This window comes from Delphinus delphis, chromosome 9 (assembly GCF_949987515.2).
Source record: "Delphinus delphis chromosome 9, mDelDel1.2, whole genome shotgun sequence".
NCBI lineage: Eukaryota > Metazoa > Chordata > Mammalia > Artiodactyla > Delphinidae > Delphinus > Delphinus delphis.
Window position 1 is genome coordinate 11,606,164 of NC_082691.1, and position 15,263 is coordinate 11,621,426.

Consider the following 15,263-nt stretch of genomic DNA (forward strand, 5'->3'; position numbering starts at 1 on the left):
GCTGGGAGCTCGTGCAGACCACGCATGGGAAAGTCCAGCCCAGTACCCTACACACACTTGAAAACAGATGGTTAGGGGTTCCCATGGTCTTGAGGCTGACATCTGAGCAACCAGGCTGGGAAGAAAGCACCACGTGACACCCTAGCGGACTGCGAAGGGATGGGTCCGAGTAGCTCACGGTACAGAGCACACGCTGTGTGCACACAAGTCACAGACAAGTTGTGTTCACCCGATACAAGCACCTAATACAAGGTAAATAAGGACTCGCAGACTGTTCTGTGTAAGAAGAAGATTTAGTTGCTTTAAGTTATACAGCATACGCTTTTACATGTCCACTTTTTTAAATAGGAATTTGTTCACTGCGGGCCCCGATACAGCTGAAGTGTTCACTCCTAAGTAAATTAAATGCTACTGAGTATATTCTTATAAATCTTACAAGTCTTAGGGTACCTCCCTAATGACAAAGTTTCCAATGTCAAATCGTTTACGAACAAAGTAAAGGTTTATAAATATTCTGGCATCTTACCACTTTTCCTAGTATTGCTTGGGGGCTAATAGGAAATTCAACAGAAGCAGAGAGCCTCGATGGCCAGCATGAATGTGCTTTATATTTCTTCCCCGATTCCTGGGGATTTTATTAACAAAAACAACTTAATAGCGTCCTCTCACTGACTGAAGCACCACTGTGTTGATCAGATCACACTGCCTCTCGCAAGAGACCAAAGTCAGGTGACAAGCGTGTGAGGAGGCGGCAGGGGTGCAGCCTGTGAAAGAGGGTAGACAAGGAAGGTGTGATGAGGGACACGCGGAGCGAACACTGGGTTAACATTACAGGGTGACTTAACCTTTGACCTTGAAAACCAGAACAATTTCAGAGGTGAAAAATCACCACCACTCTTACTAGCGATGTTGAAGAAAAAAACTAGAATTAGCCACAGGCTTTTCCACTGATAGGGCTGCAAAGCATTAGGAAGAAAACAGACAACAGAAGCCAAGTCAAGTCAACATAGAGCAGTAATAAAATATAAAAATAAGACATTATTAACTAGCGGATGTTATTCTAGGTCTCAGAAATTTGCAAAATACTTATTTAAATTAAAATCTTAGTCCCCTCAAAAAATCCAAAGTGAAAAAGTATCAATTTTAGTAACAATATCAACATACATATATGCAGATATAGATATGAATAATGCAAAACAGATTTACAAAGATGTTAATTTTGGCACTTTTAGTTGGGAGTTTTAAGGAAAGTGACTACAGATATCTTTGCATACACATTCTCATTCTGGAGAAACAGGATGCAGAAATAAAAGGTTCAAGCATCTCCCTTCTTAAAAAGAACTCTGAAAAAGGTAACTTTACCCGTTAAACCTCCTGGTTGGCAACTTTATAAATCTGGCTTGATTTCTCTAACTCCACAAGTTTGACAAAGTTATTTTAGTTTCTACCAGTGACACCTGGTCATCCACTTTCAGCACATGTACCATTTGGCCAGAAGTCCATAAATAATGTTTCCAATATAGAAATCTTAAAGTTCTAAAGGGAAATACTGCTCAGTAGATAAAATCTCCCGGAATGTCTTGCAGCAGAGGTTCCTCAAATTTAAAGCGTTTGGAAATGGCCTTCTGCTCCATTTTCTCTTTTTCAGACTGTCTGCACTGTCCTAAAGTATATGAAGTAACTACAATCAACTCCTCTGTGACGACGGAGTCCTCGGTTTCCGGCTTCTGAGTATCTGAATGACTTTCAGGCACAGGATCGCCTTCCTGGAGGGCCTGTGCCTCTTCTAATGCCCCTTTCACCTTGAGAGAAGGTTCCTGAACACTGCTCTGCGTTAGCCAGGGATGTTTCAGACACTCCTCAGCAGTGGCGCGATCTCTGGATAAAGATACACATTTTACAATTAGGACAAAGTAGTTTAAAGCCTCAACTGTAACTTAGAGCATAAGGTATTATATTTTGGGACATACGAGCCACAAAGATCTTACTGTGGTTCCTGAATAAAACAAAGTTTTAGCATTTGCATGCAAATGCCGTTCCCCACAATATAGAAAAATAGTATTTTAAGTTACCTCTGAAAAGCCCCTTTGAAAGACCAAGAACAGATGGCAAATATCTGTTATACTGAGGTGCAGTTCACATTTTCTAAAAAACATTTTCATTTTTGCCACTTTTTCTTTCAACAGATGTAAGAAGCCAAAGGTTTCATCTAATTTTATGTCTACACTTTCATGTCTTCACTTTGGGGTTTCAGTTGTTAATCTGCTTTTGTTCAGAGCAGATTGCTCAAAAATTGATAGAGATCGATATTAACGAATACTTACTCGGGTTTCTTAACTAAAAGTGTCTTGATGAAGTCAACAGCTGACTCAGACACAACATCAAATTCTTCCTCAGAATAACTCAGATTCATCTGTGAGATGTTGAGGAACGTTTCTTGTTTATTATCGCCTAAGAAAGGCGATACTCCCGTCAGCATGACATATGCCAACACTCCAATGCTCCTAAACCACAATGAAAATGTAAAAAAATTAGTATCATATTCATTTCTTAAAACTAATTTGATCAATTCATCATAAATAATTCTCACCACATATCCGTTGCCATGCTGATAGGATCATAACTAAGAATTTCAGGAGCTAGTATCAGAAACAAAAGAAAACATTTAGTTTTGTGGAAAAAAATTGCCAAATTTGCTCTTAGAAAAATTTAAATATCAAACTAAGACACTGTCAAGGTTTGGGCTAAGATGAAATAAGTTCACGTTATAAGTCAATATGCATTACTGTAAAGTCTAACTAGATGTTTATAATTAACTTGCTTACTTTTTGCACCTCTATCCTCCAATGCTGGGTCCTAGTATTTTTTTTTTAATATCTGAATACATAACTACTGCCATATAAACTGGCAACTTTTACACTTTCCTCTTCCCACACCCTCTATCTAATCAAGCATCAGGTTCCCGCTTTTAAATCGTGCCCCCCCCCCCAGTCTACAGCACGTGCCCCCTGACCCCCACTTGGTCCCACCCTCTGATCTACTCTCTATGCTGTGGCTGCAGTGAGCTTTTAAAATGCCCACCCGTTAACACAAAGTCAACAAGGTTAGAAACAACCTGGGCATCCTTGGAGGACATGCATCACACACACAGACAACAAAGACAACCTACAGGGTTGAGAAAAAGTTTGCTTTGATAATATCTAACTAGACTGCTGCCAGCCAGAGAAGTAACAGAAAGACAGTCCCAAGTGTGCAAGGACACAGGGGAAATTCAGGAAAATCCTCCCTGAAGACTACTCACTGGTACGATCCAGTCAACCAAAAGACGAATGTTTTCAAAAGTGTAGAAATAGGAAGACTAGGCTATGAAAAGACAGGCAATAAGTACTGAAACCATTTAAAAATCAAAGCCGAAAAAAACGGGGGTAATTACAATAAAAAAGGGAATGAAAATGTTCTAGGGAAAACCAAAACACTGAAAGTTGCACATGCATTAGGAGTGGGAGATAAGCCTGCCCCAGAACAGCAGAGCGGGAGGTGTAGGGGATATTGGTTTCCCCACTTCTATCTGAAGCTGTCGAGCTGAGAAGCAGAGGCTATGACTGTTACTTAAAAGTTATAAAAGAGGGAGTGCCCCGGCGGTCCAGTGGTTAGGACTCCAGGCTTGCACCGCAGGGGGCACGGGTTCCATCCCTGGTCGGGGATCTAAGATCCCACAAGTGATGCGGCATGGCCAAAAAAAGAAACAGAAAAAGAAAGTTTTAAAAGACACTACCAGGAAACTTCAAATCAAATGCAGAGTATCCAAATTACTGGTGGGGAAAAAGTACAACAGAGCCGAGAGAGCAGTAGATGGTGGGAGGAGTGGGGAAGGAAATAACATTAGCTTCCTTTTCTGAGTGTTTATTACGTGCTGAGCGCTGACGTGAGAGTGTGATGGAGCAGATCCAGTGAGGTAGGACTTCCACAGCCTCGTTTCGTGGACAGAGGACCGTGAGTTATAGAGAGATCTGGGGACCGAGGTCCCGCAGCTGGCCAGTGCGGAGGGGCACACACCCAGGCAGCCCCTTCTGCGTATGAAAGGCTGGGGCGGGGCTGGGGGGCACGGGGCCCCCTTTAAAAGGCAGGCCAGGCGAAGAGACAGGAGCCCCGCCTGTTTTTCTGTATTATATCCTTCTGAATTATTTGTAGTTTTGGGGGGTTGGGCTTGTACTGCTTTTATCATAAAGAATACAGCTTTGTTGTTTGGAGGGAAAAAAGCTCTTGGTAGAAAATTTAGAATTTACCGAAGAGCAGAAAGCATCGGAGGGAAACAAACAACCCTCAGGAACTCCTTCAGCGCAGTAATTCCTATCGGCGTCTCGGCCCACAGCCCTTCCGCCCCGCAGCCTCCCGTCCTTCCTCCATTTACAAGGCCTCCCGTTCCTCACGGGCGCTTCCCGCGAAGCAGCGGCATGTTAAGCCGCATTCCTAACGCTAACTCAGCGGTCGTGAGACGTACCAGTTGGTGTACTGGAAATTGTGTTCCGGTCCACAAAAAACACAATATTTGAAGGGTGTTTTTCTGCTTGCGATATCTTTTATTACCTAATTAATAAAGGCTCTGCTGTTTCAAACTGCAGGACTTTAGAAAGTATTTTAAAACTTCAAAGTATTTTTTGTACTGTCATTGCCCTATAGCTTTGTTTTCCTCAACCCGACCTGTCCCCTGGGACTTTCTGTGTCCCCCTGGAATCCTTTTTTCCTTCCTACATAAATTCCCACCATCCTGGGCTCCTTCAAGGACTACTCTTCTCCTTTCACCTTCTTCTTGCCACGCCCCCAGGCCTTCCAGAAGGACACGGCCTGTCCGCCCACTTCACACCTCTGCCCTCAGACAGATCTCCTTCTTCCCTCCAGGCCCGGGCCACAGCCTTCTCTACTCCTGGTCACAATGATGCTCTCACCCACGGACACAAAAGCCATCCTCCTCCCCGGGCTGCCATCACCCTGGGCAGCTTCCACACTGATGTGCAGGACCCTACTGGCCTGGCACCCGCGCTTCTCGACCTCCTAGTCTAAAGAAGCTGACCTTGCAGAGCTACATCCAAGGCCTTGTAATCACAAAGAGCCCTTTCTACTCGGACATTTTAAATGATAAAACTGTGATCCCCGGTCACACCTTTAAATTATTTTACTGCTTTGCTCTTCTACAGAAATCTTTTTCTTTAACCTATCCAACCACTAATTCTTTTATGCTCCATTTTCCTTCCAGTCTATCCAAAAAGTCACAGTTTACCACTTTTTCTACCAAACCGAGAAGCCATGGTTCATCACTTCGGCTGCTCTCTTTTTCTTTCTGCCAGAAGCTCTCAGCCCTGCATCAACCCAGCAGAATGCCCTCTGTTTCCCACGTCTATGCAATCACAGGGCTTGCAATGACTTTCACAGTGTTTATTCTACCAACTTGCAGTTCTTGAAAGCTCCTTGCTTGTTAAATATCCTTCCACCCTCAGATAACCTGACATCCTCTCCTGTTCCTTGTAGAAGCAAATCCCTTCGGCTTCTCTTAGCCCTCCAGGAAAGGGACTGCCAATTTGGTACCTTACTCTTTAAAGTTTTCCATTTTTTAACTTAATACAAAGGAAGGGACCTCTGATGGTAGAATTTCACCACAGTGGACGGCAGGCCCCACCACTCATCACGCCACATGTGGGTTCCCCAGTGAAGGTGATGCCTGACCCCAAACACAAAACACGCAGCTCTCGGGAATACTCACCCACGTACTCGGGAGTGCCCATAATCTCCCGGAGCTCTTCGCCGTTCTTCAGTACTCGTGAAAGACCAAAATCAACGATCTTAATGTCACCCAGTGGAGAGTCACTTGTCAGCAAAATATTCTGGGGCTACAAAATGACACCCCCCAAATTAATAAACCGCGATTGCGTATGAAGAGCATAAAGAGCAGGCAGCCCATAAAACATACAAATTTCACCTGTGGAACTGAGAGCGAGAAATTTAACAGTAGACAGTCATTCGTCAGACAGCTGTTTTTACAGCGTACTTCCTGTGTGTAAGGCAGCAGGCCTCGTAGCATCTCTTCCCTTATACCGGCTCTTTGTCAGCACGTAACTGTGCATCTATTCCCATCTTAAAAACCAAACCAAACCACTTAATAAAAAAAATCCTCCCCCCATGACCCTGCATCTCTTTCTAGCCAACACTCACTCCCTCAAAGCTCAACTTCTTGAAAGCGAGGTCATCTCAATCCAGCTGCATCGGGATTTGCCCCCTGTACTCGACCTGCTCTCACTAAGGTCACCATGTCTTTAATAATCGAAGGCCCACCAAGTCCAGTGGGGCTCCTGCAGGCACTGACGGCGGGACGATTTGGAACTACTGGTCGTCCTTATATTCCCTCTTGGATCTATTCCTCCCTCGCCATTTTTCTCACGACTGTTTTCTTTGCTCTGCTTTTAAATAGTGGTGTTGCCCAAGATCTCTTGCTGGCTGGCCCTCTTCTCCTGACACTCTGCGTTCTATTTCTCAGCAATTTCATCTACCATGAGAGCTTTAGCCGCCACTTCCATGCTGATCACTTCTACCCTAAGCCCTCTCCGGACCCACAGCGCCAATTAAAATCGGATCCTTTCGCCTGGCAAGGCCTTCAATGCAATACACACCTCGGGCACCAAACCCACTGCTCTCTTCTGTATTCCCAGCCTCAGTGCTCAAGTCAGACACTGGGGAATCGTCCTGAAGTTCTCTGTACCCTTCATTTTCCACCACTTTCACATCTAGTGAAGCCACCGGTCATGCGAATCCTATTTCCTAGATCTCAGTACTCCCACTGCATGAAATCTGGGATTTCATTACCCCCCTGTCTGTAGTTTCCCCACCTTCAACCCACCCTCCACGTACGACAACCTTCCCATGTTGTAAGTCTGATCGTGACACTCTCCCTGTGGTCGTCTGGCTGTTCTTCGCCAAGAGACACACTCCAGTGGGGACGGGGCGGGTGTGATGTACACGGCGGTGGTAAGCGCCACCCAGAGGACCAATGAGCTTCGCACTCCTGGAGTCATTTTTGCTCAGCTGAAAATAACTAGGACATCTTTGCATAAAAAGTCAAGCTGATACATTATGGACTAGAATGTAAAATTCATCCCAGTTTTTAAAATAAAACATGAGATCTGAAAGAGGCTTATGCGCGCTTCAGGATGGGTCGGCGCTTACTGTCTTTGGCCGTTAAGAGTACTTCCAAAGGTGAACTGAGGACACTGGCACCAATAAAGTGTAAGTACCTCACTAGAGCGTCCAGAATGTTCCGTGCTCCGGCCCCTCCCTCCCTTTCTAGATGACTCTCCTGTCACCATTCTGCGGGGAGTCTGCGCTCCAAGTCAGTCGGGCTGTAGTCCCTCAACAAGACCCACGGCCCACACCTCAGGCCTCTGCTCGGGAAGGCCCCTCCCCGGTGGCCTGGCAAATTTATCCTCACGGCTCCCTCCGGCACAGGGTGGCGTCTCCTCTGCGAAGCTCTCTCTGCCCTCCCCTCCCCCGGCCCCTCTCGCCTCCCCGGCGTCTCGTACTAGACACGTTGTTCTGTTATCAGGCGTTTCGGTCTCTTCCGCGGTGCCTCCACTTCCACGCAACCGCTCCATCCGGCTTCCGTCTTCTCGTCGCCGCCCAGGTCGGTCAAAGCCAAGGGCGCCCTCGGGCTCTCCTCTGAGCACCGGCGCGTCTCAGTGGCGCTTCACATTGCTGCTCCCTCCCTGTTCACCAGCTCCTTTTCTCTCGGCTTCCAGAACAGAACACCGTCCTGGTTCCCCGCTAACTCCCCGGCTGCTGCTGTTGGCCCGTCTCCTGCGACCCGCCCACTAACTGCTGGGCCCCCAGAGCCCTATCTGGAGGCTCCCCCTCTCCTCGCCCCACTCCCACCCCGCACCTCCACCTGCACCCAAGGCCGATGACCACCTGCCCCTCTGGACTCACAGCCTCTCTCTCTGGCTCAGGTCCCTTCCACCAACTCTTCACCTAACCTCTCCCCTTTGATGTCTGTCATCGTACCCCCGCCACCTGGGACGCTCTTCTCTGTTCTGCTCTGCCTACTGTCAACTTGGCGAGAAGACCTAACACGGCAGGGAAGCAGCAACGTGAAGGGCTGCCCTACGACAGAGGATGCTGAGGTACAGGGGGGCCCTCTCTTTGAAACGGGTCTTACTGTCGAGCCAGCCATCCGGCCTACTCTTTTCTATTACGAAGATGCTTGTAGGTTTATCTCAGTCTGGATTCAGAAACAGAGGGGAAGAGGCTACAGCTCCGTGGGAACAGGAGCCACAGTCCTGGCCATGGTGACGTCACCGGGCTCAGGGCCCGGCACCCGGCAGGCCCGCGCTGCTACTCGCCCAGTAGGTGAAAAGAGGAAAGGTGACTAACCACAAAGAAACCCTTAAAGGGTCTCTATTTTGTGTCAGGACAGGTGGTACCATAACTGAGTACTGCCAAGCCCCTACTGTCCTGAGTTCATACTCAGAAGACAGATGGGCCTGTCGGGCTCAACGAGCTCAGGTGCTGCAGTTGACAAAGCACCCAGGCAAGAGATGAACAACATGGGATGATTCTGCCTTGGAGGGTTCCTGAGGAGGTAGGGCAGCAGCCCTGACAGGGAAGAAGGATTTCACCACTTATTCCGCAAAGTTTTACTGACTGCCTAGTGAGCTGTGACCTGAGGAAATGGCAGAAAACAAGTCCTCCGTTCCTCTGGAGACTTATATTCCAATAGGGTCAAATAAGTACAAATAAATAATACAGCCTCAGGTTGTTTTAAGCTCTACAGAGAACTCAGAGTGGGGGAAGGAGCGAGAGAGTGCCCGTCAGGTATGTGTGTGTGCGGATGCTATTTCCAGGGCAGTCAGGGAAGGCTTCCTGGAGGCGGCGTACTTGAGGGCAAACCAATGTTAGGAAGGAGCCAGTCATGGCGGAACCTCTTGGGGTTGGGGGTGGCAGAGGGAAGAACTGCGAGCTGAAGACGCGCACAGAGGTGAGGGGCAGGTGTGAGGCTGGAAGGAAATGGGGTTGGGGGACAGGACTCACAGGGCTTTGTGGGCCATTCAGGAGTGCCTGGCAGAAGGCAGAGCAAGGGGAGGGACGGAGGACATTCCAGGGAAAGACAAGACTGCAGGCCAAAGTACACAGGGGAGCCAGCACACAGCACGATGTGCAAGGGACTGTCAAATACAACCACGCAGCTGGAAACAGCCTTCTGAAAAACGTGTCTTTAACCTGTTTTTAAAAGTCTCTAGGGGGAGAGAGACAGAGTGAGGAAGATATGATGAAGCATGGAATGAAAGGAAAGAAATTTTACACGTAACAGAGGCAAAATCCACAGGCCGCCGTGACTGATGCCATGTAGGGGCAGGAAGAGGGCACGGTGTCATTCGCTGACTGACACACGGGGTCCGCAGAGAGGACCATGGCTTCAGCTTTCCCAGGACCAGCCAGGACAGCTGGAAATTCAGCCTGGAGAGACAGCAAAGCTGAGTACACGGCTTTGGGGGCCTGCGGCACAGGGGCAAGACTAAAACGCATGGAAGCAAATGAGAGGAAGAGTGTGCAGCGAGAAGAGGAGCGGGCCGGGGGGAAGGACGGCTGACAACTGTTTCGGGGTGAACACCAGGAGCCAGGAAAGAGGAGAGACCCTGGTCTGCGAGCGAGAACCCAGGTGTAACATTAGAGCAGGAAACAGGGAGAAGAGCGCCATCAGATGGGACAAGGGGAAGAACGACGACCACGAGCGAACTCAGAGAAGGTAACTTTCAGTAAAATGGTGGGAGAAAAAACTAGCTTACAATAGGCTGAAAAACAAATGGAACGGCGAAGAGATCTAGTACAGGTGGTTTTGACTTAAGTATCTTCTGATACCCTTGAAGCCAGTGCTGGCCTACGGAAAGGTAATTTAAAATTTCCTAGTAGCCATATTATAAGAAGTAAAATGGAACAGGTGAAATTAAATGTATTTATTTAACTCAATATATCTAAAAGTTTACACCTTCAACATGTAATTAATAGGGAAAATTATTGAGATAGTTTACTTTTTTCATAGTAAGTCTTTGGAGCTCTGGTGTGGATTTCACACTCTGAGCACAACCTAGTTCAGACGAGCCACGTTCCAAGTGCTCTAAAGCACCACGTGGCCCGTGGCACTGGGCTGATGGTGCCGCGTTAAACTCCTTAAGAGAAAAAAAAGATGCAATGACACCCCAAGAAACGGTCAGGGAATTCTTAGTGTCTCTTACCCACTGTCCTAATTTACTACCACTATGCAATTATGGAATGATAGTTTGTTTTGAAAACAAATTCATCAAAATAGCTAAGACTTTTCTGCCTATAGTGAAACAACCACACTGTGGCTCAGTGTCATCTCTAATTTTGTATAAAAACCTGTTTTGTCTTTTTCTTGTAAATCACAGACAGTTCTGGCTACAGTAAAACCTTAAAACTGAATGAAAAACCAAAACAACAAATTGCTGTCACTGTAGAAGTTTCCACTGCAGACACGTGCTCAATGGTTATAAATACCCAAACCAGATAAAGCACCCCGCACGCAAGATTGAGAAGCTCAACTGATCAGTGCTAGCATCAATGTCTCTTTTCAATGACAAAGTAACTATAGAGGTTCTGGTAACATAAACTTCCTTATAAAGCCAACATTCTCTTTTTTACTTAGCTTCTAGCTATTTCTTCAGGAAAAAATCCTATGTAACATCATGATCATGAGGCCCCAGACTTCTCAAGGCCATTTTAGTTGTATTACATGAACGATATACTGCAGTACGATCAAACATCATTATTCAGGCAAATTAGAGGAGAGGAGTCTGGCTCTGAACAGACATTCATCACCGCACATGTTTTGCCTTTCCCAGTACATCAAAAACACCAAGAGAAATACTGCTAATCACCAGATCTTCTTAAGGTTCATTTGTGATTAACAAGACGTGCTCATTCTGGGAATGTTTTTAAATAGCATTTGTTCCCTTAAAGGAGATTAAACATCTTTCCCTTACATTTTGTTTACTCTTTACATTCCACGGGAAATGCTTTCTTTAGTTATTACGCAAAAGCTGGTTGGTTTGGTGGTAATGTAGTAAATTCTGTAGTAGTGTGACCAAATGATTAAAATGTTACCTTAGTATTTGAAATCAAGGCTTAGTCACAGCATCCATAATCTGCCAAAGTGAGAGACGTTAAACCCTTGAAAGAGAGATTGCTAGAAAAAACACACGTCTCATAAAATCGCAGCTTTCGGAACTTCACAGTTAACGTTTATTATGTCCTCTCGTCCAACTGTGCCCTGGTTTGACCACAGGTACGTTTTTAAAGTAGACCTTACTCCTCTAGATAAAATATAAGACTATAATCTCCATCATTTCTGAAAATATCCATCAGCTTCTGAAAACATGTGCTAAAAACAGAGATAAGTACCTTTACATTTACAGCTTAGTCAGACCTCCTCTCTGTGGAATCCAGTTCATGACAGAGGCTGCGGCTCGCAATACTTAATTCTATTGAAGATGCATGCATCCCAAGTGGTAAAAAGAGAAAAATACAAGGTCCACAGAGAGGTAATGAGAGTGGAATAAGTGGGAAACATACAAACTGTTCCCAAATAGACAACTGGGAGTAGAGGGGTGCTCCTAAAATCTTATTTCTCAGCTTCGTGGGGGAATCCTTTTATTTATCTGGGCATCTTCACTTCTGTACATAATCTACCATTTACTGAGCAATCACCATTGGATGAGATCATTGTAGACTTGAGGCTAATCTGCTCAATAAGGCTAAGGTACCATGGACAGCATTTTAAGGAACATTTTATCAGCCCACGAAAGTTCAAGTAAATTGACATTTTATGCACTAAAACCCAGGTCAGAGTATAGAAATAGGTTAATAATCCTGTCTAAATAAATTTGGGAAACTGTTTAGAAATGTTACATGTTACCCCTCTTTCAAGTAAAACACTGATGCTTAAACTATCAGTGATCAACTTAATCTCAGAAGGGAAAGTTCCAGCTTCTAATTCCTGGTCTGCTCCTCTACTTCCCATTATACATATCACAGGGTGGACGGGTTTAATGACTGAATACCTAGTACAGAACTGCTGGAAGATCTGACCAGTACAAGACCATCTGAACACAAACAGCCTCGGATTTTAAGACTGGATTTTTCTGTGCCCCTTTTGGTCAGTCCTCCCCTTGACTGATGTAAAAGCAGGCCATTACGCCCACGACTAGCTCAGCAAATGACTGAGATGGTTCTGAGCCTCGAGCTTGTCCTGACTCTGGCAGAGTTGCTGTTACTGAGACTTGTCAGTCCTGCCATAATTACGTGCAAAGGAATGGGCTCTCCCTTAATCACACACACTTCAGGGTCTTCAATTTTCGTAGATGCATAAACACCCCAACATCGGCATCTGCTACTCCTCAAAGAACTTCCCATGTTCAGCTGAAGATACAGGCCTGCCTCGTTTTACTGCACTTTGTTTTACTGCACTTCGCAGCTATTTCGTTTTTTTACCAATTGAAGGTCTGAGGCAACCCTGCGTCGAGCAAGCCTTGGCACCGTTTTTCAAACAGGATTTGCTCACTTTGTGACTCTGTGTCACATTTTGGTAATCCTCACAGTATTTCAGGCTTTTTCATTTTATTTGTTGTGCTGACCTGTGATCAGTGACCTTGGCACTGGGAAAGATGGTGTGACTCGCTTTATTGCGATATTCACTCTACTGTGGTGTCTGGAAGCAAACCCGCCACATCTCTGAGGCCTGCCTGCATCTGGCTGAGAGTGTTCAGCGAATCAGTCTTTTGGCAAACTGACCGTTTGGGGTCTGACTGGACTGAGTAGTGTATTTCCCGTTCTGTCAACTACCACTTTTCAAAGAGGCAACCATAATAGTCATTCTAACTAACTTCTGTCTCTGGGATGAGAACTGCCCATTTTCACCATGGAATAAATGGTCTACTGACTCAAAGCTCCCATATATACCGGGGTTATCACTTTTCACAGAATTAAAACATAAGAAAACACATTTAGCTCTATAGCTTCGTCTTTCAAGCTCTGATAGAGACTGAGAGTCAGCATTATAAACAAATCGTCACTGGGCAGACGGCTGTTAAAAGATGCAGGACAGTAGACTCTCTTTGTCCAGACTCACGGGGGACATGGAAGTCAACTTGGAAATGACCTTTTGATAGAAATCATTCCCGTGTGCACTGCTGCCTTTCCAACCCCATCTCCAACCTTTCCCCTCCAGAGTTCACTGAGAAACAGGTCTGACTGCACGTGTGCAGAGTGTGAGGGCAGAAGACAGCCTGAGAACCTTCCAGGCCACCTTGTCCTCTAGCTCTTCTGGGTCTAGGAAACATGAAAAGTCCTGTTTCCAACATCAAAGGCCCATCATCAAAGCCTCTATTAAAGCTGGAAAGCATTCTACACTGAGTGCACTGGGGAGAAAGGATACGATTTATACTGAGTGTATTAGGGAGACAGGGATATAATTTCACTGTGTAAATACACAGTCGAACCTGGTATTCAAGAACTTAATATTCACTCTTGACTGCTTTCAAGTAACATCAAAGATGCATGACACACAGTGTTGGCAACCCGTCTGACTCACTACCTAATTAGCTCCTTTTCTGAATAATGTCGTAGGTGGAGCTGTCATAAATTGAAAGCTCATTTCCTATAGATGCAATATTATTTAAATTGGTGTTCTGTTCCTGGAGGTCGTTTTTACATCATAGAACTAGCAAAACGTCACAAAAATAAATGTATGATTTTACAAAGTTAAGTGTGTAAAACCAAACATGAGAGAAGGCTTAGCACAGACATTACTTTAGGGACATTTTCCTCACAGCTGGTACTAACTGAGGCTTCTTTTTTTTTTTTTAATCTGTACGCGGGCCTCTCGCTGTTGCGGCCTCTCCCGTTGCGGAGCACAGGCTCCGGACGCGCAGGCTCAGCGGCCATGGCTCACGGGCCCAGCCTCTCCGCAGCATGTGGGATCTTCCCGGACCGGGGCACAAACCCGGGTCCCCTGCATCGGCAGGCGGACTCTCAACCACTGCGCCACCAGGGAAGCCCTAACTGAGGCTTCTTAAAGTCTGAGTCCACTGAAGTCTGGACTGCAGAGACCATCTCTTCCTGGCAAGTGTTCCTGAGCAAAGCACAGTGGCTGTGTCCCGCACCCAGGATCTTTGAATTTCTAATGCATACGATGCACTAAAGGGACAAAACAAAGCCCCAGCTCCCTTGCGCATGTTCTGAGGGTTTCACCTAGGTGATGTCTAAGGCCACTGCACTACTCGTGGGTGCACACATGTCCACACCTGCCTTCGAAAAATGGTGCCGTGCTGTAACCGCCCACTTTAGACACTACACTAAGAAATCAGTGTCCCGGAGGAAAAAGAACTGTTAACAAAATGAAATATTGGCATCTTGCACAAAAGAACAAGAAGGTTTCCAAATAATTTCCTTTCCCCTGTATTTTTCTGTAGGAAACTAGCATTTGAAGGATGACCTATTACCTTTCCACCTAATTTCAAATGGAATTTGATCAAGTTTACTTATGGAGTCACTTCCTGGTTATATACACTGCACACTCCTCCTTGAGAGCGTTCCTTCGTGCAAAAGAGATTAAACACTGCCATGTATACAGCACGGTATGTATACAGCACGGTACGTGTACAGTACGGTACGTGTACAGTACAGTGTGTATAAGGTGTCAGAGTGTACCATCCAGCAGCAGCTGAGTGGCACCTGCATCCGCAGGACTGGCATCACCTGGCCCTGCCCTGAATGTGAAACTTGCTGGGGCCCAGCAATTTGTTGTAACAAGCCTTTCAGGTGACCCTGACCTGGGTCAAAGCTCGAGAGCCACTGCCGAAAGCATCTCCTTTCTGCTGGAAGCATACGACAGCAGGGGTCAGGGTGGATGGGCAGGTGAGTGAGACGAGGCCGCAGAAGTTCAGGAGAGGAAAGTGGTTTTGGGTCCGGGGGTTCGGCCCTGTCAGGTTACCCTCCTTCCTCACCCCCTCTCCTCTGGCTGACAAGGCTGGTAAGGCGCCGGAGTCCCTGGGGTGTGTTCTGTGCTAGGGGACTGTCTCACTTCCACAAAGCCCCACCTGGACTTGACAGGGAAGCAACCATGGGAAAACCAACAGGGGTCTTAGACGCTTTTCTCCTCAGCTGCCTGAAGGAAAATGCTCTGAATATCTGCGGTGGACATTTAC

At 46.2% G+C, this 15,263-nt stretch overlaps 2 protein-coding genes across 2 annotated transcripts in view; one reads left to right on the forward strand and one right to left on the reverse strand.

Moving 5' to 3' along the window:
* COA1 (cytochrome c oxidase assembly factor 1) overlaps positions 1–1,786 on the forward strand; it is a 97,698-nt gene extending 95,912 nt beyond the window's left edge. Inside the window, exon 8 of the transcript XR_009520585.1 lies at positions 1,649–1,786. The gene's annotated coding sequence lies outside the window, so the exon portion shown is untranslated. The remainder of the gene's footprint in view (positions 1–1,648) is intronic.
* The window catches only part of STK17A (serine/threonine kinase 17a), a 38,056-nt gene continuing 23,067 nt past the window's right edge, over positions 275–15,263 (reverse strand). Inside the window, exons 4-7 of the mRNA XM_060020192.1 lie at positions 5,759–5,885; positions 2,591–2,639; positions 2,325–2,504; positions 275–1,878 (exon numbers count right to left, since the gene is read on the reverse strand). Coding sequence (XP_059876175.1) covers positions 1,554–1,878; positions 2,325–2,504; positions 2,591–2,639; positions 5,759–5,885 — 681 coding nt within the window. The 3' untranslated portion in view covers positions 275–1,553. The remainder of the gene's footprint in view (positions 1,879–2,324; positions 2,505–2,590; positions 2,640–5,758; positions 5,886–15,263) is intronic.